Source organism: Suncus etruscus, chromosome 1 (genome assembly GCF_024139225.1).
Source record: "Suncus etruscus isolate mSunEtr1 chromosome 1, mSunEtr1.pri.cur, whole genome shotgun sequence".
NCBI lineage: Eukaryota > Metazoa > Chordata > Mammalia > Eulipotyphla > Soricidae > Suncus > Suncus etruscus.
In genome coordinates this window covers 104,916,208-104,939,429 of record NC_064848.1, presented here as the reverse complement: position 1 = coordinate 104,939,429, position 23,222 = coordinate 104,916,208, and the positions used below count along the sequence as shown (strand labels likewise).

General features: G+C 33.4%; 1 protein-coding gene across 1 annotated transcript in view; it reads right to left on the bottom strand.

The window, feature by feature from the left end:
* SEMA3A (semaphorin 3A) overlaps positions 1-23,222 on the bottom strand; it is a 227,865-nt gene that overhangs the window by 138,938 nt on the left and 65,705 nt on the right. Inside the window, exons 2-3 of the mRNA XM_049772800.1 lie at positions 21,728-21,885; positions 17,877-17,939 (exon numbers count right to left, since the gene is read on the bottom strand). Of these exons, the coding sequence (XP_049628757.1) occupies positions 17,877-17,939; positions 21,728-21,885 (221 nt within the window). The remainder of the gene's footprint in view (positions 1-17,876; positions 17,940-21,727; positions 21,886-23,222) is intronic.

The window sequence follows — 23,222 nt, the reverse complement described above, 5'->3', positions numbered from 1 at the left end:
TTCTCTATTTAAATTGCTCCATACTTAGCAATAATATTTTTGGTTTTTGTTTTATTTTCTTTAATGCTATGAATTTACAGTTGTGATCAGATTATCCAGAATATTTCTAATATCTCAGAATTCATTTAGGGTATTAGAAATATTTTCTTAAAAGTAAAACTAAGAGTTAATGTTGAATATGTACTGAAATCCATTTTTTGGGGGGGGGTCACACCAGATGGTGATGCTCAGGGGTTACTCCTGGCTATGCGCTCAGATATCGCTCCTGGCTTGAGGGACCATATGGGACATGGGGGATCGAACTGCAGTTGGTCCTGGGCTAGCAGGGGCAAGGCAAACGCCTTAAAGCTTGCAAATCACTATGGCCCCTCTTAAATCATTTAATTATATATATATACATATATATATGTATGTATATACATATATATAATAAAATACTGAAATGGCTATTTACCAATTTGGTGAGACAATTTAACTTTCACTATTAAGAAGAATGACAAATAATACACTAATAAACTAACCTTTCCATATTAAAGCTTTGTTTTATTTTAAGAAGATGCTTCTAAGGTAATTATATTATTAAGATACTAAAGTTGACATTATTTAGAAACTTGCATTATGTTGCTATAAAAACCTAGTATATTAATTGAAATTTGTTATCTTTAAAAAAGTTAATAATCATACTGTTTTAAGTAGCAGAAGTGTTTGATAGAATAAACAAAGAGTCCTTTATTAAACTTCAAAATTATTTTTTTTTCAGTAATGTGTGGTGGTGGGTCTTTGGTTTTAGATGATTATGAAATGAAGTAACTCTATATTAAAGCTACCAATAATACTATACTAGTGAAATCATGTTACCTAAACTATAATAATAAAATATTTGCCTACTAAAATAAAATTTAAAATCATTAGACTGATTTTGACCTTAGATAGAGCCTATAGTAGAATTTTTGGAACACTGCTTAAGTTTTAAAAAATATTTTTCTTTCAAATTACTTGGAACATTCCAATTTGGTCAAAGTGATTACACAGATAGACACTTAATATAACAACAGGTCAACCATTGTCCAGTTTGAGCCTCTTTGTATTGTTTAACGGAACTCTGTCAAGTTTTTGATAAGATCTTACATGGCAAAAAATAAAAATAAAAACAAAAATAAATGAGGCTACATAAAAAAGTTTCTGAAATGCCAATAAATAAAAAAAGATACCATATTGGTTGGGAGAAAATCTTTGCAAAACATATATTAAACAAAGATCTAATAGCCAAGATTGATAAACCTCTCCTACAGCTCAATAATAGCAAAATAACCCTAATAGAACAAAAGGATAAAAGGCAAATAGGTAATTCTTAAAAGATAGAAATATTACTAACAATGTGCATAAAAAAGTTTACATCATCACCAGTTGCGAAGAAAATGCAAATGCAAATGACAAGGAGGTATTATTATATGATAGTCAGAATAGTCTATAGTAGAAGTTCTTATTATAAACAATAGTTTCTGAAAAGGATCTGATACACAGAAAATCACTTTTAGTGCCGAAAAACATTTTATATAATTTAACCTTTCTGAGAAATGATTTAGGCATCTTTTAAAAATAAAAAGATAATTACATTCGGTACAGTACTGCTTTGCATATGGCTGACCCAGGTTCAATTCCTAGCATCCCATATGGTCCCCTGAGTTTGTCAGGAATTATTTTCAGTTCAGAGGTATGAGAAACACCTATACTCTACTGGGTGTGGCCAAAAACAAAACAAAAAAATTGAAGCTCCCAAACACAATATTTTTAAAGTACAAGTACTTATATATGCACATCTATTTTTTATTCCATCATCACCATTATTATTATTATTATTTGGTTTTGGGGTCATACCCCGCAGGACTCAGGGGTTACTCCTGGCTCTACACTCAGAAATCACTCCAAGCAGGCTCAGGGGACCATGTGGGATGCTGGGATTTGGACCACCATCCTTCTGCATGCAAGGTAAATCCCCACTCCAGGCTATCTCTTTGGCCCTAATAGCCAAGATTTTTATGATAGCTAATTGGGTAAAAAAGTTATGGCATATATAGACAATTTATTTAGCTATGAGAAAGAATAAAATCTACAAGCTGCATAGAATTAGAGAATGTGGAATTAAGAGAAGTGGATCAAAAAAAAATGGACAGTCTTGCTCAAATGAAAATAAAATTAAAAAGAAATGAGACAATTTCCAATGCAACAAATCCTAAAACATGTTTAATTCAAGAGGCAACCAAAGGAAGTTTGAAGGATTGCTGTATATTTGTTTGGGGAAAGATAAAGTTATCTTGTCATGTTGGTAGCATGATGAAGCAGAGCTGCAAGTAGGACACCATAAAGACCAATATTTACTGTAACTGCTATATCTCAATAAAATATTTTTTGTAATTTGAAAAGTTTAACAATAAAGGAGCTTTGAGTATTTTTAAATAAATACCTAGTTTTGGGACCACTAATAATAACTGTTTTGCCTATATTTTATTTGTTTTATTATCACATTTATACATTCATTGTCATTTGATTTTGTCTAGATGATTAAATATATACCTACATAGTCACTTCTCTCCATGTGCTCACATGAATGCATATAATTATAAAATATTATGTAAATCCAAATTATTTTCTTGTAAAACCAGGGAAGCTATTAAATAATAAGAAAAATCCTGATTTTAATAATGACATTTTGTGGTTTTTCAATGTCATGCAAGATGTAATGTATATACTCCTTATATTTTAAAGAAAATAAATCAATGGTTTACAACAAATTATTCAGAATTACACTTTAGAGAAGTTTATTGTGAAAATAATTATTTGGGATATTAACACTAACATATAAAATTTATTATAACAGGTTTTAATACTCGAAGGAGAGGACCATATAAGATATAGCCATGGGGCAAAGATTTAATCCAGAACTCAGAGAGGAATACTTTATTTTATTTTATATTTCACAATTTTACCCAATTTTCAGCTATTATTAAAAAAAAAAAGAAAAGGTAATGGAGGCAGAGCGAGAGTATAATAGATAGTTGTTTGCCTTGCATGCACTCAACACAGGGGTAATCCCAGTCCGCTGAAAATCACCTGAGTTAAGAGTCAGCCATAAGCACAGAGCCAGGAGTAAGCCCTGAATGGCTAGGTGAGGTACAACAGAAACGAGAGAGAGAGGGAGGGAGAGAGAGAGAGAGAGAGAGAGAGAGAGAGAGAGAGAGAGAGAGAGAGAGAGAGAGAGAGAGAGAGAGAGAGAGAGAGAGAGAGAGAGAGAGAGAGAGAGAGAGAGAGAGAGAGAGAGAGAGAGAGAGAGAGAGAGAGAGAGAGAGAGAGAGAGAGAGAGAGAGAGAGAGAGAGAGAGAGAGAGAACAGGGAAAGAGAACAGGGAAAGAGAACAGGGAAAGAGAACAGAGAAAGAGAACAGGGAAAGAGAACAGGGAAAGAGAACAGGGAAAGAGAACAGGGAAAGAGAACAGAGAAAGAGAACAGAGGTTAGGACAATTGCCTTGCATGTGAGAGAGAGAGAGAGAGAGAGAGAGAGAGAGAGAGAGAGAGAGAGAGAGAGAGAGAGAGAGAGAGAGAGAGACAGAGACAGAGAGACAGAGACAGAGAGAACAGAGGTTAGGGCACTTGTCTTGCATGTGAGAAATCGAGTTTGATCCCAAGCACCACAAATGGTTCTCTGAATACCCAAATTATTCCTGAATAATTTCTGAATACTCAGAAGTAATCTGCCAAAAATGGCAGATATGGGGGAGGGTGATTAAGACACAGAAAAAAATAATATCAAAACTCTTTATGTCCAAAGTACTGAAAGTATAATTATGTATTTATAATTAATGAAGATGCTCTCTTAATGTCATAAAAATGAAGACTCTTTAGCCATATACAGTGTACACAGTTAACGTAACTACTATGTAACATATATAAATGCATGTGGATTATATTTATATACATGTATATGGCATGTACAAATAAATATAATTTTGTTATATTGTATGGATATATCAATAACTAAACAATTTATAGCCACATATAATTAATAATTAAAATAAAAAATTTTAATTATTTATATTTGAAAGGTAGTCTGGAAAAAATTTACTGAAAACACATCAGGCAATAATAATTAAACTTAATTATAAAAATAGAAGAATGGATATAATTACTTGTGTAAATTGACCTTCTACCCACATGAGGATTTGTAGTTAATGAAAGGGGTTGGAGTACATGTTTTGCATGCAGAAGCCTGCGGTTCCATTTCTAGCATTAAATGGTACTGAAGCATGATTAGAAACAGCTTCTGAGCACTAAGTGAGTAGTAGACCTTAGTACGATGGGTATGACTGAAAATGCACAAAAATTAGACAATGTTGAGAATTAATCAAAGTGTGGCCTTCCCTTTACTGTGTAAATATTAGAAAATTACTTAGATTTTTAAATCTCAGTCTCCTCAATTAAAAAGCTTTAGTATAGAAAGAACTGGATAAGAAAACATAAACCAGACATATCATCATATCATCTGCAAAAAGGATTAGTTTGAATTCCTCTTTCCTAATTTGGATTCCTTTGATTCCTTTCTCTTGTCGGATTGCTATTGCTAGGACTTCAAAGATTATATTGAATAAGATATATATATATATATATATATTGAATATATACATATATAAAACCCTAGAGAGTCCACAGTAAAACTCCTAGAAACAATTAACCAATACAGCAAAGTGGCTGGCTACAAAGTCAATACACAAAAGACAGTAGCATTTATCTATACAAATAATGAAGCAGAGGAGAGAGAGATTAAGAATTCAACTCCATTTAAAATAGTAAAAAAAATATTAAGTACCTAGGAATCAACCTTAAAAGGGAAGTGAAGGACTTATATTAGGGACAATTTAAAACACTTCAGAAAGAAATTGAAGAAGATCTAAGGAAATGGAAGAATGTCCCATGCTCATGAGTAGGTAGAATCAACATAGTCAAAATGAATATTCTACCAAAACTCCTATATAGATTTAATGCAATCCCCATCCAAATTCAGACATCATTCTTTAAAGACTTAGAACAATCAATCATAAAATTTATCTGGAACCCACAAAAGACCCAGGATAGCCAAAAACATACTAAAAAACAAGAAGCTGGGTGGCATCTTGCTACCTAACCTGAAGCTATACTATAAAGCCATAGTGATCAAAACAGCATGGTACTGGTACAAGGACAGAGCCTCTGACCAGTGGGTTAGAACAGAATTTCCAGATTAAGCTCCCAGATATATAGTCAACTTATATTTGACCAAAGAGCCAAGAACTTGAAATGGGACAAAGAAAGTCTTTTCAACAAATGTTGTTGGTACAACTGGAAAACCATCTGTAAGAAATTGAAAATTGACCCATACCTCACCCCATATACAAAAGTCAACTCAAAATGGATTAAAGACCTTGAAATCAGACCCATTTCTATAAAGTTTATTGAGAAAAAAAATAGGCAGAACACTCAAAGCCTACATATCAAAAAAGTCTTTGATGATAGATTGCCAATGGCAAGAACTTTAGCATCAAACATAAACAAATGGGACTACACCAAACTCAAAAGCTTCTGCATGGCAAAAGAAACCATGCTTAACACAAGAAGACAGTTAACTAAATGGGAAAAAAAATCTTTGCACTCAACATGTCAGATAAAGGGCTGATATCCAGAATATACAAAACACTCGGAAAGATGAGCTCCACAAAACCAAATAAAGCCATACAAAAATGGGGAGATGAAATGAATAGACACTTCTCTGAAGAAGATTGAAAGATGACCAACAAACACATGAAAACATGTTCACCTTCACTCATCATTAGGAAAATCCAAATCAAGACAAAAATGAGGTACCACCTTACACCAGTGAGGATGGCTCACATCAAAAATAATGGGAACAATCTATGTTGGCGGGGATGCAGTATGAAAGGCACTCTCATCCACTGCTGGTGGGAATGCCCCCTAGTACAACACCTATGGAAAACAGTCTGGAGAGTCCTCAAGGAACTCAGAATCGAGCTGCCATTTGACCCTGCAATTGCTCTCCTAGGTATCTACCTCCAAGTCGGAAGGACATTCATCCCAAAATATGTGTGCACCCCACTATTTATCGCAGCACTCAGTATAATAGCCAAGTCTTGGAACCAACCTCGATGTCCAACAACAGATGAGTGGATCATTAAGATGTGGTATCTGTACACAATGGTATACTATATGGCAGTCAAAAATGATACAATCACAGACTTTGCAGCAACATGGATGGACCTAGAACATATTATGTTAAACAAAGTAAGCCAGAAAATGAAAGATAAACCCAGAATGATAGCACTATTCTGAAGTACCTAGAAACTACACCATATATACAACTAATATTCAAAGATAAAATAACAGGATTTAACAGGGTAGAAACTCCAAACACTATAACATCACACATACTGGGGAGTAGGGCCCAATACACATGAAAGAGGAACAACATAAACTCTCGACCACACATTATACCAAGAAATCAGCAACAGCAAAAACAGCAGCATAGAGAGAACAGGTATGTAATCAGCCTGTTACTACAAAGGCCCATAATAATCTCTTAGGGATCTTATACAAGATTACAGGTAAAGAATACCATGGGAAATCACTGACTCAAACGGAAGCATTTCAAAATAATATGTGTTAATGCCGTAAGCTTACTATATTTAAAGTAACCTCTCAACTGTCCTATTTCTCTAGCCCAAAATTTCAACTTTATTAAATTTGGTCAATATCAAAATAAGTACCTCTGGTCTCTTTTGAAGTACAACCATTTTATTTCAGAGATGAATGAAAGACAGTCATTTACTAATGACTCTGACAATGGAGATATCAGTTTTGATGAAATAAATCATTTTTATTTAAAATGGCTCTATTTATTTAAAACTGGCTCTAGTTTTGAGCTGATCCAACTTAAAAGTGAAAATATAGCCTCCTTTTTCTCCTAAAGTAACCTCTCAGCTTTTATGTCCACAGGCGTTCTTGGATACAAAGGGTGGACAACCTAAGATGGCACCTCGGAGCTAAGCCACACGAGATACTATACCCAGGTTGTGTTACGAAAATTGTCTCGATAAAACCCTTTAACATACCCTTTATCTCTAGGTTGTACCTTCTTTCAGAATTTGAATCATGTGACCAGCAAGACCACTGAAGCAGCAAGTATGAGCTACAGACTTATACTGCGGGGCCTACTCATCTAACATATTCAAGCAAAACAAAATGCCCGTGCTCTTCTCTCCTCTCTTCTCACTACTTCTCTCTTTTTTCTTTTCTCTTTATATTTAATCTTATTTTCTCTTTTCTTCTTTTCTACCCCTTCCATATACTTTTCCCTTTCCCCCTTTTAGGAATCCGACTATCCTTTCACCCCTCAATCCCATCCAGATTTTCCACTTTATTAAAACTCTTCACCCTCAGTTCTTAATCTATTAGGCATCAAGACTGACCTCCTACCCGAACGAACCAGTACCCAGCACCCAATCAAAGGGACACCCACTAAAACGCACACCTCGTCCCCGGCAGGAAAAGACAACCAACACCCTGCTGACCCACGCTGTATAGCCCTCCCTACCAACTCCTCCTAATGTGGACTGTTGCTGGATACCGGTCTTAGCCCTAAAAGGACTCCCAATGCAAGAACTTTACCCAAGACCCCCTGCCACAAATCCTTTACCAATCTCAAGAAGGGCAGGGTGTATGATGAAAAGGCGCCTGGGAACCACACCTCACAAGAAAATCTCAAAAGCCAACGGAGAAACCTATAATTCCAGCATAAGTTTAAGACCTGTATAACACTACCTCTTTATTTATTTTTTAATTCATTTTTTAGAATCATTTTTCTTTATACATATGTGAGCAAATATATTTTTATTTCTAGTTTCATCTTTTTTGGGGTGAGTGACTTGTTTTTCTGCTCTTCTCTTTCCACCCCCAAATACACAGGCAATATAATGAAGCACCATTTCTTCCTGCAAAGGCAAACTAAAAAGGGGGAAAGCTCACGTATAAAAACAAACTCTTATCTACTAGGGATAAGAACTCATACTTATTTTCAATACAGGGGAATCTCCCACCTTGAAAATATGTCATGTGGACCCATCTTAGACTCCAGGAGATTAGACACCGACCATCAAGCCTTGAACCCTGAAACCCAGACATAGAAACGACACAGTTCTTCACAACAGCTACAGGAACCAAATCCCATCTGTGATATCCTGAGAACTACTCGAAAACTAACATATATCAGCTCTAATATGATATCCTGACAACGAGGAAATTGGGAACAAATGAACATAAGAACAGATTATCCTACCTCACCAACTAATGATAAGACAAAATCAGAAGACTTGTCACACTTTGGGCTGTGCAAAAGCCAAGAACGTGATCAACAGATCACTGACTGATAGAACTATGACCGAACAGTATGTATTCTGGGACCAACAAGAAAACCCTAGTCCAGGGTTTATTCTACGACCTGCACATCAACCATGATATCTAATTCCAGAGACCTGACTGAGGCAATTGCAACTAAATGGCTCTTCTGGAAACATAACAAAAGATGATATTCCAGACTCCATCCAAGGTTTAGCACAAGGGCCAAGACCACCAATCACAGAAGACAGATTAAAGTGACACTGAAGAAACAGAACTCCTAAAATCATGAAGAAAGACTTTATCATATGTTCCACTCCTTGACCTGTGCAGAGATTGAGATCTCTAGATATAGAGGTCTGATTTGTCATCCAGATCGGAGCAAAAGTCTCCCATACACCACAAAAGCACCAAGGGGGGAGTAAATGAACTTGAAAGGAGTCTATAGATAATCCCATGACAATATATTCCAACAGTGGAGAAACCCTGTATCTCTTACGCCAAGGGGATTCCCTTTTTGAATGACCCCAATATTTTCTGTGCCTATGCAGGAGGAAAAAGAAAAAAGAAAGAGACAAAAAAAAGCAAAAAAATAATCTATCTTTCTTATTTTTTTTCTTTTATCTAGTTTTTGTTGATTTCTTTGTTTTGGGGTAGAAATTGAAGTAGATGTCCACTTTTTAATTTATATATTTACTTGTTCTTTTTTTCTCTTCTTCCTTTTTGCACTCTCATGTTTTTTATCTCAAGACCATGGCAAATATGTGGTGCATATCTTTATTGCTGCAGTGCTCACTGGATATCTTATTTGATACTTCTTTTTGAACGGTTGTGGTGTTTCACCTTCTTTAAACCAAGAATGAGAGCCTCTAGAAGGACTCTGCCCATTGTCGGTGTAGTTGATTTTTACCCCATTTTATTACTTATATCTTCCTCAAATAAAACCACATAACATGAACTATCTAGTCCCGCCTCCCAATTAGTGGGGGAAGTAATGGAGGTACCAAGACCAAACAGTTATAAGATCGCTAAGTAATAAACTAGACACAGAGGGGACCACTCATTAAAGCACTCCCTGGGGTGAGGGTGTAGGTCGGATATGGAAGGCAGGGTGGGAACGGAGGTGGAGGGAGGACAATTCAGTGATGGGAATTCCCCTGATTCAATGTTAATATGTACCTGGAATATTACTGTGAATGATATGTTAGCCACTATGATTAAAATAAAAATTATATTTAAAAAATAAATAAAAAGCTTTAGTATAGAAAATATTTCATAAGTTGCAATTACTTCTGTATATTTGCCCCTAACTTCATAACTATGATAACTTTCAAGAATACACAGTTAGGTTACATAAAACTAAATTAAATTTAAGGTTCTCACTATCCTATAATAGTGATACAGATACCATAGTTTTACATCCTCTTTTCTTTACCAACCTTAACAGGCACTAAATAGAAATACATAAATTTTATGTTTAAATAGAAATTTAATGATTTTTTGTAATGTATGTAAACACAAAATTGGATTTTAATGCTAAATTTCTGAATGATATTAGATAAAAAATAGTTAAAATTAACTACTCCATTTTGCCTCCAGATAGATTATATGTAAAATAGTATTGACAGAGTTGAATATTAAATTGGTAATAGTTACTTCCCCTCAAAAATAGTATAAATCCATAAATTAAAATTAATAGAACAGAATGAAAATAGGACTGTTAAAAATTATTCAGTTTGAATAAAAGTAGCCAACTAACTATATGCCCATAAGACACAAAACGAAGTTCTTTTCTCAGATAAATTTCTCATCTCATTCTAATGACTGTGACAATACATAAAATACTTACTGTATACTAAAATTACATGAAGCAATGTCTGCAAAATATTTTATGCAAGAAAATGTAAATGATTAGTCAATGTGATCAAGTATTTTGATTTAATTTGAACATTTAAAATACAATTGAGTTATCAAGTGAAAGAGAACATAGCTCACAATACCTTCAGCATTTTAAAAATAATGTCTCTAGAGGGTTGGAAGTTACAGCTCACTTCATGAAGCTCACCACAAAGAGTGATAAGCTTATTTAGAGAAATAACTACATTGAGAACTATCCTAACAATGAGAATGTATGAAGGAAATAGAAAGCCTGTCTAGAGTACAGGCGGAGGTGGGTTGGGAGGAAGGAGATTTGGGACAGTGGGGATGGGAATGTTGTACTGGTGATGGAGGGTGTTCTTTACATGACTGAAACCCAATCACAATCATGTTAGTAATCAAGGTGTTTAAATAAAATATTATTTTAAGAAATGTCTTTAAGCAATGGATTTACTTTACAAATATATTTATAATGCTTTTGATTTTTTTGCAGTACCAAAGAATAAGCCTAGGTCTTACAAATGAAATGTAAATGATATAAAGCTGAGCTACATTCCTGATTTGTTCATTTTTTTAGCAGGCCACTAGGTTCATGGTCAGGATTCAAAAACATGTCCAGTAGTGCTAGAGGTCTCTAAGGTTGCTTCAGTTGATATTCAAGCTACAATGATAGTGCAGTCAACCAAGATCAACCAATATGGCAGAGCATACACCTAACCCCATGTAAATTTTAATTTTAAATTTAATTTTGGATCTATGTAAATTTTAATTTTAATATACCTCCAAAACTCCTGTCTATATATGTATACATATATTCAGATGCATAGATGTATATATATATAGAACATATGTATACATATAAAACACTTGGCTCATAACTATTTAGACACCTAATACCATCCAATTTCAACATTTAAAAAATTAATTAATGTAATTTCTAGTATACCCAAAAACAGATAATTATAATATGATCATATAATAATAACAAAAACATTGAACAAGATTCATCAACTTTTGATGATAAAAATTAAACAAATTAAGATTAGAAAAAATTAATATAATACAGGCTACATATAATAAATCTGCTAAAGTCAAAATCAGTAGTAAAAACTAAAAGCTTTTTTTTATTATTAGACAGAAGACTCACATCTATTATATATTATAATATCCATTACCATCTATTATTACTTAACAAGTATTTGAAGTCCTAGCCACAGCAATTAACCAGGAATATGAAAAAAAACTACATTATGAAAAAGTAACACTATTATTATTTTCAGGCAAGACAATATAAGAGGATATCCCTAAAGACTACTAAAAATCATTCTGGCAAGCTCAGATGTTGGTGTTGGGGATAAAATTTGTTGCTCCAACCCCACACATTCATTTCTTATATGGACTAGTGTCCCCATATTTAATTATTATTTTAACAATTATGTGTTTTTACTTATTTATAACAAGTTATTCTGCAACAGTGCCATGTCTTCTGGCAGAAGATATACAACTCTTGGGTCAGAAATAAAGGACTCTATTCATAGATGTAGCAGGATCAGAGAATCAAGAATTGTCCTATTTTCCCCCAAAGTCCAGTTTCCAGGGTGTGCTAAGAAAACAGACAAGTGACCTATATTGGCAGTGAGTTGCAACATCAGATAGCACCCAGACTTAAAGGAATCATTTACTGCAATAAGCAAGCTGGCCGCTACATCTTGAAGAAGCTGTTTCATGTTTCTGTACTGTGTAGTAAGCAAATCTACCTGCGTTTCATGTTTCATGTACTGTGTAGTAAGCAAATCTACCTGCGTTTGATTCAGGGAGAGGTACCAACCTCTTCTTTGATAGGGGATATCTCTCAACTATTGTCACTATATAAATAATATAAAATTAATCTAAAAAGATGCAGTTAGAATGTGTGTGTGTGTGTGTGTGTGTGTGTGTGTGTGTGTGTGTGTGTGTGTTTGTGTAGATTTTGGGCCATACCTGATGACCCTAGGGTTATTCCTGGCTATGTGCTCAGATATCGCTCCTGGCTTGGGGAAAATATGGGATGCTGGGAATTGAACCATAGTCAGTCCTGGGTCATCCATCGCATGCAAGGCAAACACCCTACCACTGTGTGCATTGATCTGGCCACTATAGTTAGAACTTCTATTAATCATTATGTAAAGTGGGAATACAAGAAAAATTTTCTTGCAACAATCACACATAAGAGTTTTGAGTTTCAAGTATTTTATTTATGTTTTTAAATCTTTATTTAAGCACCATGATTACAAGCATGATTGTAGTTGTGTTTCAATCATAAACAGAATACCCACCTTCACCAGTGCAACATTCCCACCACCAATACCCTCTCTTCTCCCCTACTCCTGCCTGTATTCAAGGCAGGCATTCTACTTCTCTCATTCTTTAACATTGCCATGCTAGTTGTTAGTGTAGTTATTTCCCTAACAGCGTTCACCACTCTTTGTGGGGAACTTCAAATTGTGAGCTGGTCCTTCCGGCCCTTCGAGCCCTTAACTCTATTGTCTCTGGGCCTTATTACGGTAATGTCTTTAATTTTTCTTAAAACCCTTTAATTTTTCTTAAAATAGATGAGACTATTCTGTGTCTAACTCTCTTCTTCTGACTTATTTCACTCAGCATAATAGATTCCATGTACATCCATATATAGGAAAATTTCATGACTTCATCTTTCCTGATGGCTGCAAAATTTTTCTTTTTCTTTTTTTAAATTTTTTTATTTTTAATTATGAGAACAAGGATGCAAAGAAAGAGGACAAGGTAAAGTTACAGTGGAAGGACAATCACCCATAACATAAGTCTCAGAAGTCCCCTTGCTGATATCTTAACTTTGAAATTTCAGCCAAAGAATTTTAAAGAATTAGGAGGTACTTCTAATTAACTATTGAACCAAAAATCTGTACTTTAAAGTTCCTAAAATAAAATGAAAACAAAACTGTATTAACTTTGACCCTAAAGAAAGTTAAGAAAATGCATTTTGAACTGGGCTTTATATAAAACAGTATAAATTTTTCAATTTTGCTTGCTTGACAAGAAAAGAAGTGTTACGGTTCAATGTGAGTCATAAAATGTAATAGACATACTATAATATTAATGACATTAAAATAAATATTTGATCAATATAAAAATTAATGCCTCAAGAACTTTTAAATTTTGCATTTGAGATTAAGCATACAACTCAGTTACATGAGATTGTATCTTGAAATGTACCCAAGAATGGGAATGTTATGAGAATCTTTTTTTGTTCATCTCAGATGGTTGAAATTTTTATTTCCAACAATGTTCAAAATATTTCTGACAATCATACTGTTGCCATTTGGTCTTATTGAAACGTTAGCGCAAAAAGAAATGGTTTAGTAGGATAAACAAAAAAAGATTCAAAGAGCTATTGACTCAAAGCTAATTCTTTTACTAACTTAGCATGTACTCAATTTTCATTTCCAAAACAGTTTCAAGAACATTTATCTTCCAGTAGAAATGTCGTTTTTGGTGAATCAGAATGTAGATTTTGAGGAGTAGGAAAAAGGAAAAAAAAATAACAAAAGGTAGCTAATAAGAGTCAGGATTAATACCTTGATTAATTTTAGGTATTATTATTAATTTATGTTTAAATAATTACATAATATTTTCTCTAAGATTATAACTCTCAAGTAATAGAGATGTAAAACTTTATGCACTTTTTACTTCTATTGAAATGCTATAAGGTGATGATTGGGGAGGGATATGGGGAACACTGGTGGTATATATAGGTACAGATTTTAGAAATATGTGAAATTTTCCTCTAAAACATATAAAGTTATAAAATATTACCATTATAAAAATATAATACAATAAAAGTAGATATGCCCTAATAGGACTGTAGAGACAGTACATCAAATAGGCACTTGCTTTAGCACAGCAAACCAGCAAACTAACTGGCATCTAATATGGTCACCAAGCACCTCTAGGTGCAATTCCTGAGTTTAATTCCAAGGAACCCCTAAGCACCACCAGCGGGGGTGGTCTCAAAACAGAAAAAAAAAAAGAAACAATGAAAAAGAAATTTTGTAACAATTAAAAATCAAAAAACAATTTAGAATCTATACTATAAACAAAATAAGACTAAGTAATATATATCCTTTATAGTTATTTTAACAAGACTAAGTGTGTTAAGCATTATATAAGTTATAGTCTTATTATAATGTTATCTGCAGTATATTCATAACATATATAATCTTACACTAAATGTATCTTAGACTGCATTTTTCTTTTCGAGCTTTGTTTAGTAGCTGCTCAGAGTTCAGCTTTTGCTTAAACATATGCGTTTGAGGTATAATTAAGTGGTAAGAAACTATTTCTTTTCAGCTGACTATAGAAACTAGGGAACAAGACTAAATTTTCAGATTGATGCTTGCTCAATGACACAATTGGTATGTCAATTCAACCCAGGTGGCTATGCCTCCTTTGTCATCTTAACTAGAACCAAGAATGGCCTTCTTCAAGATGCTTAAAACTAAACAGTGTCGGGCCGGGCGGTGGCGCTAAAGGTAAGGTGCCTGCGCTAACCTTGGACGGACCGCGGTTCGATCCCCCGGTGTCCCATATGGTCCCCCAAGCCAGGAGCAACTTCTGAGCACATAGCCAGGAGTAACCCCTGAGCGTTACTGGGTGTGGCCCAAAAACCAAAAAAAAAAAAAAAACAAAAAACTAAACAGTGTCTTTTCATCACTTTTTCTGTTATATTTTTCTATTGAATCTTACATTTGATTCAACAATGGAAAGAATGTACATCAGTGTTACCCAGATTCTAGAAAACCATAAAGAGCACGAAAGAGAGATTTTAGCTAATCTATGTGTTCAGATCAATTCCTATTTTGCTTACAACTTTATTTTATTTTCTATTTATTTTATTTTATATGAATAAAAAAATAAAAATAAAACACTCAAGCTTCATTCTTGTGGTTTTTAGCACCATAAGAATTCTTTTGGGGGCTGGGCGGTGGCGCTAGAGGTAAGGTGCCTGCCTTGCCTGCGCTAGCCTAGGATGGACCGTGGTTCGATCCCCCGGTGTCCCATATGGTCCCCCTCGCCAGGAGCGACTTCTGAGCGCATAGCCAGAAGTAACCCCTGAGCATCACCGGGTGTGGCCCAAAAACCAAAAAAAAAAAAAAAAAAAAAGAATTCTTTTGGTCTAGAAGTCACAACTGATACTTATTATGCAGAATTTCCACCAAATTCTCCATGTTGCTTTATAAATCAAGTTCTGAAAAAACTATCTCTATTTACTCTCTATCATTCAAAGAGATTCTTAAGAATTTTTTGGTAAAAATAATAATGTTACTTCTTGGGACCAGAGTGGTGGCCCAAGAGATAAGGTGTCTGCCTTGCCTGCACTAGCCTAGAACAATCCATGGTTCGATCCCTCTGCATTCCATGTGATCCCCAAGCCAGGAGTGATTACTGAGCACATAGTAAGGAGTAACTCCTAGAGTCACTGTATGTGGCTCCAAAACCAATAACAATAATAATAATAATAATAATAATAATAATAATAATGATTCTTAATATGTATCAAGAAAGAAATGTTATAAGCCCCAGGATGCCAATTAATTGGAATTTTCATAGCTTTTTATTAAAATAAATAAAAACAGGGGCTGGAGAGATAGCACAATGGTAGTGTGTTTGCCTTGCATGCAGCCAACCCAGGACATATCCAGGTTTGATTTCTGGCATCCCATATGGTTGGTCCCCTGACCTGCCAGGAGTGATTTCTGAGTGCATAGCTAGAAGTAAAGCCCAAGTCTTCCAAAATAAAATAAATAAAACATTAGACTTGTAATTGAAGCTCAAAACCAATAACTTCTATATATACTAATTAAACATCCAAATATGTAAAGTGAGGTACATCAGTGATAATAAAAAAGTAAAATTAATTTTAATAAAGTAAATTTTTAATGCAGAAAATATTTTGACTAACAGTTTAGAGAAAAATAAAATAGAATAAAATATGATAGCAAAAAATTAATAAGAAATATTTTTCTTTAAAATATACTGTCATTGATATTTAATGTTTAGAACTAGAGACATTACATATATATCCTAATATCACTATCTGTAAATATTATTAGAATTTCCTTTATTAGGGGCCGGAGAGATAGCCTGGAATTAGAGCATTTGCCTTGCATGCAAAAGGAAGGTGGTTCATATCCCAGCATCACATATGGTCCCCCAAGCCTTCCAGGAGCAATTTCTGAGTGTAGAGCCAAAAGTAACCCCTAAGCATTGCCCAGTGTGACCCAAAAAGTAAAAAAAAATTCCTTTATTAAATAAATAAATAATAATAAGATGATATAATTAAGGAATATAAAATTAAGAATAACTTTTTCATGTTATATATTTGACTATTAAAAGAAGCATTTCTAATACAGTTACATTATTATTAAACTTGTAAAAGTTTATGTAACTAACTACATAAATACCTCTACCATAATGCGTATGTTATATAAATTATCTGGATCTTTATAATATGTGGCACGGAATGTTTTGGTACTATTAATAGTACCTTGTGTCAGATAGCAGTCTGTCTAAGTTTTTTTTTTTAATTCAGTTCCTTTATACCATAAATAAATCTGAAAAATGCAATAAAGGTACTTTTCTTAGGAATTCTCTGCAATCATGATTAGGACTTGCATAAGAAACTAGGAATTAGGACTTTCTTGGATTTGCTGAAATAATTGCATGTGCTAGAAAAACAGACTCCTTCTGTGTTTGGTATTTATAGCCAAAAGGGGAACTGAGGGAGATTATTAGCAATGGAGAGCCATAAAGAACTTGGAAAGTAAACTAAGTAAAAATTTAAAACCACCATCATGAGAACTATTGGCTAAATTAGCAACTGCTTGTTGAAATTAAACATTAAAACAAACACTACTCAATCAGTATTAAAAAAAAAGATAGAATTCTGCCTTGCAGAATAATTACTACAGTACCACACAGTCTTCAGGATATTCAAATAATTGGATCAAATGTATGTGGAATATGGAGAAGCAAAAGAATAAACAAAGCTAATTAAAATGAATGAAGAAAAAAACAAAAAACGAGAAAAAATAACAAATAAGCACAGCTAGATGAAAATAAAAATTGTAGATAATGATACAAGGCTGAATTTACCAGAAAGAGGGGGGAGGAAGATTCAAAGTAGAAAGGCAACTACTGTGAGGCAATATTGATAGTTTGTTTATATATCAGTATTTTATATATATATATATTTATTTATTATATTTATTTATATATATTTTATATATCAGATGTATATATTTATACTGGTATAAGTATGCATACCATAAATATGTAAATATGTATACGAGATATCTACTGGTAGATGCTACATATATTTAGAATAGGAGTGAATTTTATCCGATAACATATGTAATACTGTAAACCAATGTTACCTCAATAAAATTTTTAAATTAAAAACAGAATGTATAATATAGTACTGGAAGCTGATTATGGAGAATAACAATTATAAGATTATTAAAATAGTATAACTGATTGATACTTACAAGGATATCTTTTCCAGCCCACTTGCATTCATCCCTTCTGGTATAAGATACTGGCCATACAATCTAAAAGCAGGAAAGAAACATATTTTAATGCAAATTAAATTCTTTAAAAGTTACAGCTTCAGTCTTCTAGACCAAGCTGGGGCAACTGAGATAAAGGATTGTGTGGCAGGCAGCTTTTAGTTTACATTCGGCACTAGCCTGGTCAATTGTCATGAACATAAATCACTCACTATTTATGGATTAGACTTAACTGTATAAATAAAGTGAGCAAACAGAAATCTATGAAGTTAATAGATTGAAAGTTGTATGTGACAAAAAGAATAGTAATGCAGATTGGGAGAGGGTGACATCTGTCCAGGCTCAGAATTTAGAGAAAGAAATAAACAAGGAATTTGGCTTAAGATTTTCTATTTTTATCATGAAACAATAATGTTTAAAATGGGTGAATTTCCCTAAGCAAAACTTCAGCATAACGTACTAGAATAAGCAACTGGAAAACTTTTGGTTAGAAAACTACATTTTAGTAAATACCATTTGCTTTATTATTATTATTATTAATGTGAATGATCAGATTCCTGACACCATTTGATGAAGCCTTCCTTGCTCTACTGCACTCAGAACCATTGTCAAAGATTAAGTGTCTGATATCTGAGGGGTTTGTATCTGAGCTTTAAGTTTACTCCACATCTCTAAGTGTCTTTGCTATAGTACCTCTCAGTTTAATTATTATAATTTTAGTGATTAAGTTTATACAAATAAATGCACAGCTTTTTCTTGCCGTGATTTTTAAAATAATCAAGATCTGGAAACAATACTAATACCCCCCAACAGCTAAGTGGGTAAGAAACTAGTCTATACACACAATAGAATACTGTACAGTTACAAGAAAAACACTGAAATTCTGTATTTGCTACTATTTGAGTGGAATTGGACACTATGCCAATCGAATCAGTCAGAGGGAGAATAAATATCTATCAAATGTTAGCCTGCAGAACCAAGTTTGCCATCATGCTGGAATTGGGAAATAGGAGAAAACTTAGGGATATTAGTAGAAAGATACTCTGGTGGTGGATGTGATGTGGAACATTGTACAGTTTAAAACACTGAATGCCTAAAACATTACTATTAAGAGGAAATCATAAAGATTGGATTTAAAAATGATGAGCAGAGGCTGGAGCGTTGGCACAAGCGGTAGGGCATTTGCCTTGACGCGGCTAACCTAGGACCACAGCCTGCGGTTCGATCCCCCGGCATTCTATATTGTTTCCCAAGCTAGGAGCAATTTCTGAGCACATAGCCAGGAGTAAATCCTGAGTGTCACCGGGTATGGCCCCAAAATCCAACCAACCAACCAAAAAATAGTGGGCAGGGGAATAATATCAAATTTCTTGAAGAAACAGAGACTATAAAAAGCAAATAAATAGTTTATAAAATAAACATTTCTTCTTTTCTTTTTTTTTTTTTTTTTTTTTTTTTTTTGGTTTTTGGGCCACACCCGGTGACGCTCAGGGGTTACTCCTGGCTATGCGCTCAGAAGTCGCTCCTGGCTTGGGGGACCATATGGGACGCCGGGGGATCGAACCGTGGTCCGTCTCCTAGGCTAGCGCAGGTAAGGCAGGCACCTTACCTCGAGCGCCACCGCCCGGCCCCATTTCTTCTTTTCTTTTCTTTTCTTTTCTTTTCTTTTCTTTTCTTTTCTTTTTTTCTTCTTTTTTGGTTTTTGGGCCACACCCGGCGGTGCTCAGGGGTTACTCCTGGCTGTCTGCTCAGAAATAGCTCCTGGCAGGCACGGGGGACAATATGGGACACCAGGATTTGAACCAACCACCTTTGGTCCTGGATCGACTGCTTGCAAGGCAAACGCCACTGTGCTATCTCTCCGGGCCCTAAAATAAACATTTCTACAATATAGGTATCCAGTCTAAATCAGTGGAGAAATAATTGTGTGCTTAATCCATATTATTTGAACTTCATCCTTTAAAAAATTTTATATTGTATAAGGAGAGTGAAGTTGAATCAGCAAAGGTAATATTTACCTTCAAATTAAAGCAAACACCTACATTTTAATTAATATAACATTTGTCAGTTTTTCTAAACTAATTCAACTCATCATGACAATGATAGAGTAGTAAGAGAGAGAAATAGAGGATTGGGGAGGAGGGAAATAAGGAACACTAGTGGCAGAAAAAGCTATACTGGTGAAGAGTGATGTACATTTGATGACTGAAACCCCAAAACGAATTTTTTTTGTTCACCACAATGATTAAATAAATGATTACAAATAAATAAATTAAATTAAAAATTTGAATAAAGTAAATTAAATAATTCAAAAAACTCTGGGAGATAAACAATTCTATACTTATATATATATATATATATTTTTAAGATTATCTCAATTCAGTGAGGTACTGGAGGGTGGAAGACCAATGTAAAAGATATATAATAGTTAATCATTCATCACTAACAGAAAGCTTAGTCTCCAAGTGACTGATAATGTTTTCTTTCGGAAATTCTAGATAATTCACAGTAAATGTCTTTAAGTAAAGCCTGTGATGTTCAATCTAGTGAAATGCAAAACACGTTTATAAATTCAAGTTTAGTATATATTGAAACAATCTATGGTGATATGACAAATGCATTCCAAGTTCATGTGGCAATTACAATAGTCCTAAAAGTTCTTGGATTTGTATTCATTTTACCATTTTAATCTCAATTTATGCACTAAATATTTTCTTTCCATTTCTTACTCTCCAGGTCTACGGAAGTAACTTAAAGCTATAATTTGTCTTCTTTCACTTGTTCCCTAAAATTTTATACAGTGTGAACATATAATAAAAAGCATCCATGGTTGGGAAATAGTTATAATTAAAGTGAAAATAATACAGATTATGGAATTACCGCAGTGATTATACAGCATATTTTAGATCCTGTGTTCACATTGAGTGAGAAAAGTTTACCATGTAGAAGAATCAAATAATAATTTTTCTCAGATTATAGAAATCTAAGATTTATTGATCTTCATATTAAGCTTTTCAGCTGGATTATGCCATAGTTAGATTATTAAAATACAGTTTTCAGTTTAAAATATATATTTATAGAGTTTTCTTGATTGCTGGTGTATTTTGTCAGATAATAAAAACAATCTTGAAAGTTTGGAATTTATGTATTTATGTGTAAAGACCCCAGTTAAATAAGTAGAACTTTATGAATCAAACTGAGTAAGTGTCCTCAACCCATGTGTTATATTCCTGGAATGTCTCTGGAAGCCCTTGAATGTTACCAGGTATACCATGGTCATGACTGCTAACAACACCACTGGGCTTGCACACAGTATGGGAGAGATGATACAGTAGGTATCCTATCCTGCTTCAAGGGCAGATAGCTTTATAACTAATAAATTCTGTCATTATAGAACAGAGGTAAGAATGTGTAAGTAAATAAAAGTATCTGTCTTTCACCAAACTTTATTTACAAAGGTGACAAACCAACATCAGGCATGTATAAAATAAATAATTAACTTTGAATGAACTTGAAAAATAGTTATACCTGATCCAAATATATTTCATATATTGCATGAAATCAATATAATGCATTTTTATAAAGACACATGTCCCTTTGTAAATACAAAGTTATGTAACTTTGGAATAATACATTAAAGTTAATATTCCATATAATCATTATTGAAAAATCTGGCTTCTTTATTTAAAAACAAACATTGATATGTGACAGTCAAATTAGTGTATTACCTTTTTGATTCTGTGAATATAAAATACTAATTAATTTTTTCAGTCATTATACAACTTATTGTGTTTCAAAAGCACTACAGTTTATGTAATACAATCAGATACCTTTTGAAAGTCCTTGATGTTAACCAGGTTGAATGAAAATATGTGATCCTTGGCTCCAACATACAGTCTACTTCGTTCCTCATCCAAAAGAAAGGTATGATAACTGGAACTGTTAGCCAAGCCACTGAAAGTAATCACATTGTTGGATTCCAACATTTCTGAAAGATAACAAAGTAAAGTATTGGGTATTATCAAGTTTTACATGAACACAGAGTATTCATACATGACAATCTGCTAAAGCTATCAATTAGTATTGTTTTTGGTAGTAATAAAATATGCAAGAAACAAATCTTTTATAGTTCTTGGAAATAGAAATACTATACATAAATGTGTAGATTTTATGCTTAAGATTATACACTTAAAGAAGAAAAGGAAAAATATCAGATACATAAAAGTGGTCAAATAAAATCTCTTTGTGCATGGACTAGGACAGTTACAGTCAAAAGTGTTAAAGATGTCTTTAATTTTTAAAGACTTATGTGACTTAATTTGCTTAATTCATTAACTAGAATATAATCATAGGAGTAAACAGAATAGAGAAAGCACAGTACAAGCACTGTTTCAACCATTAATTTCTATGAGGCCTTTTTTATATTGAGGATTTTAATATGTCTTTATGACTATTGAGTCATTAAGTTTACCATCTAAATCCTTTTGCATCATTTTGAAAATAAAATATTTAGAAAAGCTGAGTTAGATTTTTATTAAAACAAATTAATTTTACCTTGCATTAATTTTTAATATTGTCCTTACTCTCCAAATTGAATTGATTCTATGAATAACCAAAGATTTAATTTTCATAACCATTCATTAAAAGGAACATTTCATGTACTGGAGAGTTAATAATACAGTGATTAAGGATGCCATATGCTGCTTGAGCACTACCTGGAGTAATTTGTGATTGCATAGCTAGCACTTGAGCACTAACAGGTATGGCCCCAAAACAACAACAGAAGAGAAATATTTTAGATAAAGATAACTTTAATGCAAGTCTACTTTTGCAGTATATAACTATTTTATCCACTTTTTCCTGACATTATATAATTCAAAGGATAGCTTAAAACTTCTATGTTTATGAGTCACCATAACCACCATCTAACTTCAAGTAATGTCCTATCATCAACACCCTGCTTGTCACAACCTACCTGTTCCATCAGTCACTATCAGTTTTTAATGAAGTTTCAGTGGTTTTGTGCTTTTTTCACTTGATTTTCTTTATTTTATATTTCAGATATAAATGAAAAATTATATTTCATATTCTTACCTATTTTACTTATCATAGTCTACTTAAGTTCCATTCATTTTTCCCAAATGACCTGATTTAGATTTTTTAATGGCATAATAGTATTTGGGGAAGGGCATATGTAATATTACAGCTTTTTCTTCCAGTTACATAAGTGGACAATTTAGGTTATTCTATAATCTGACTGTTGTGAATCATGTTGCTAAGAACATGGGGGTGAAAAATTATTTTTTAAAATTAGTGTTTTCCTAT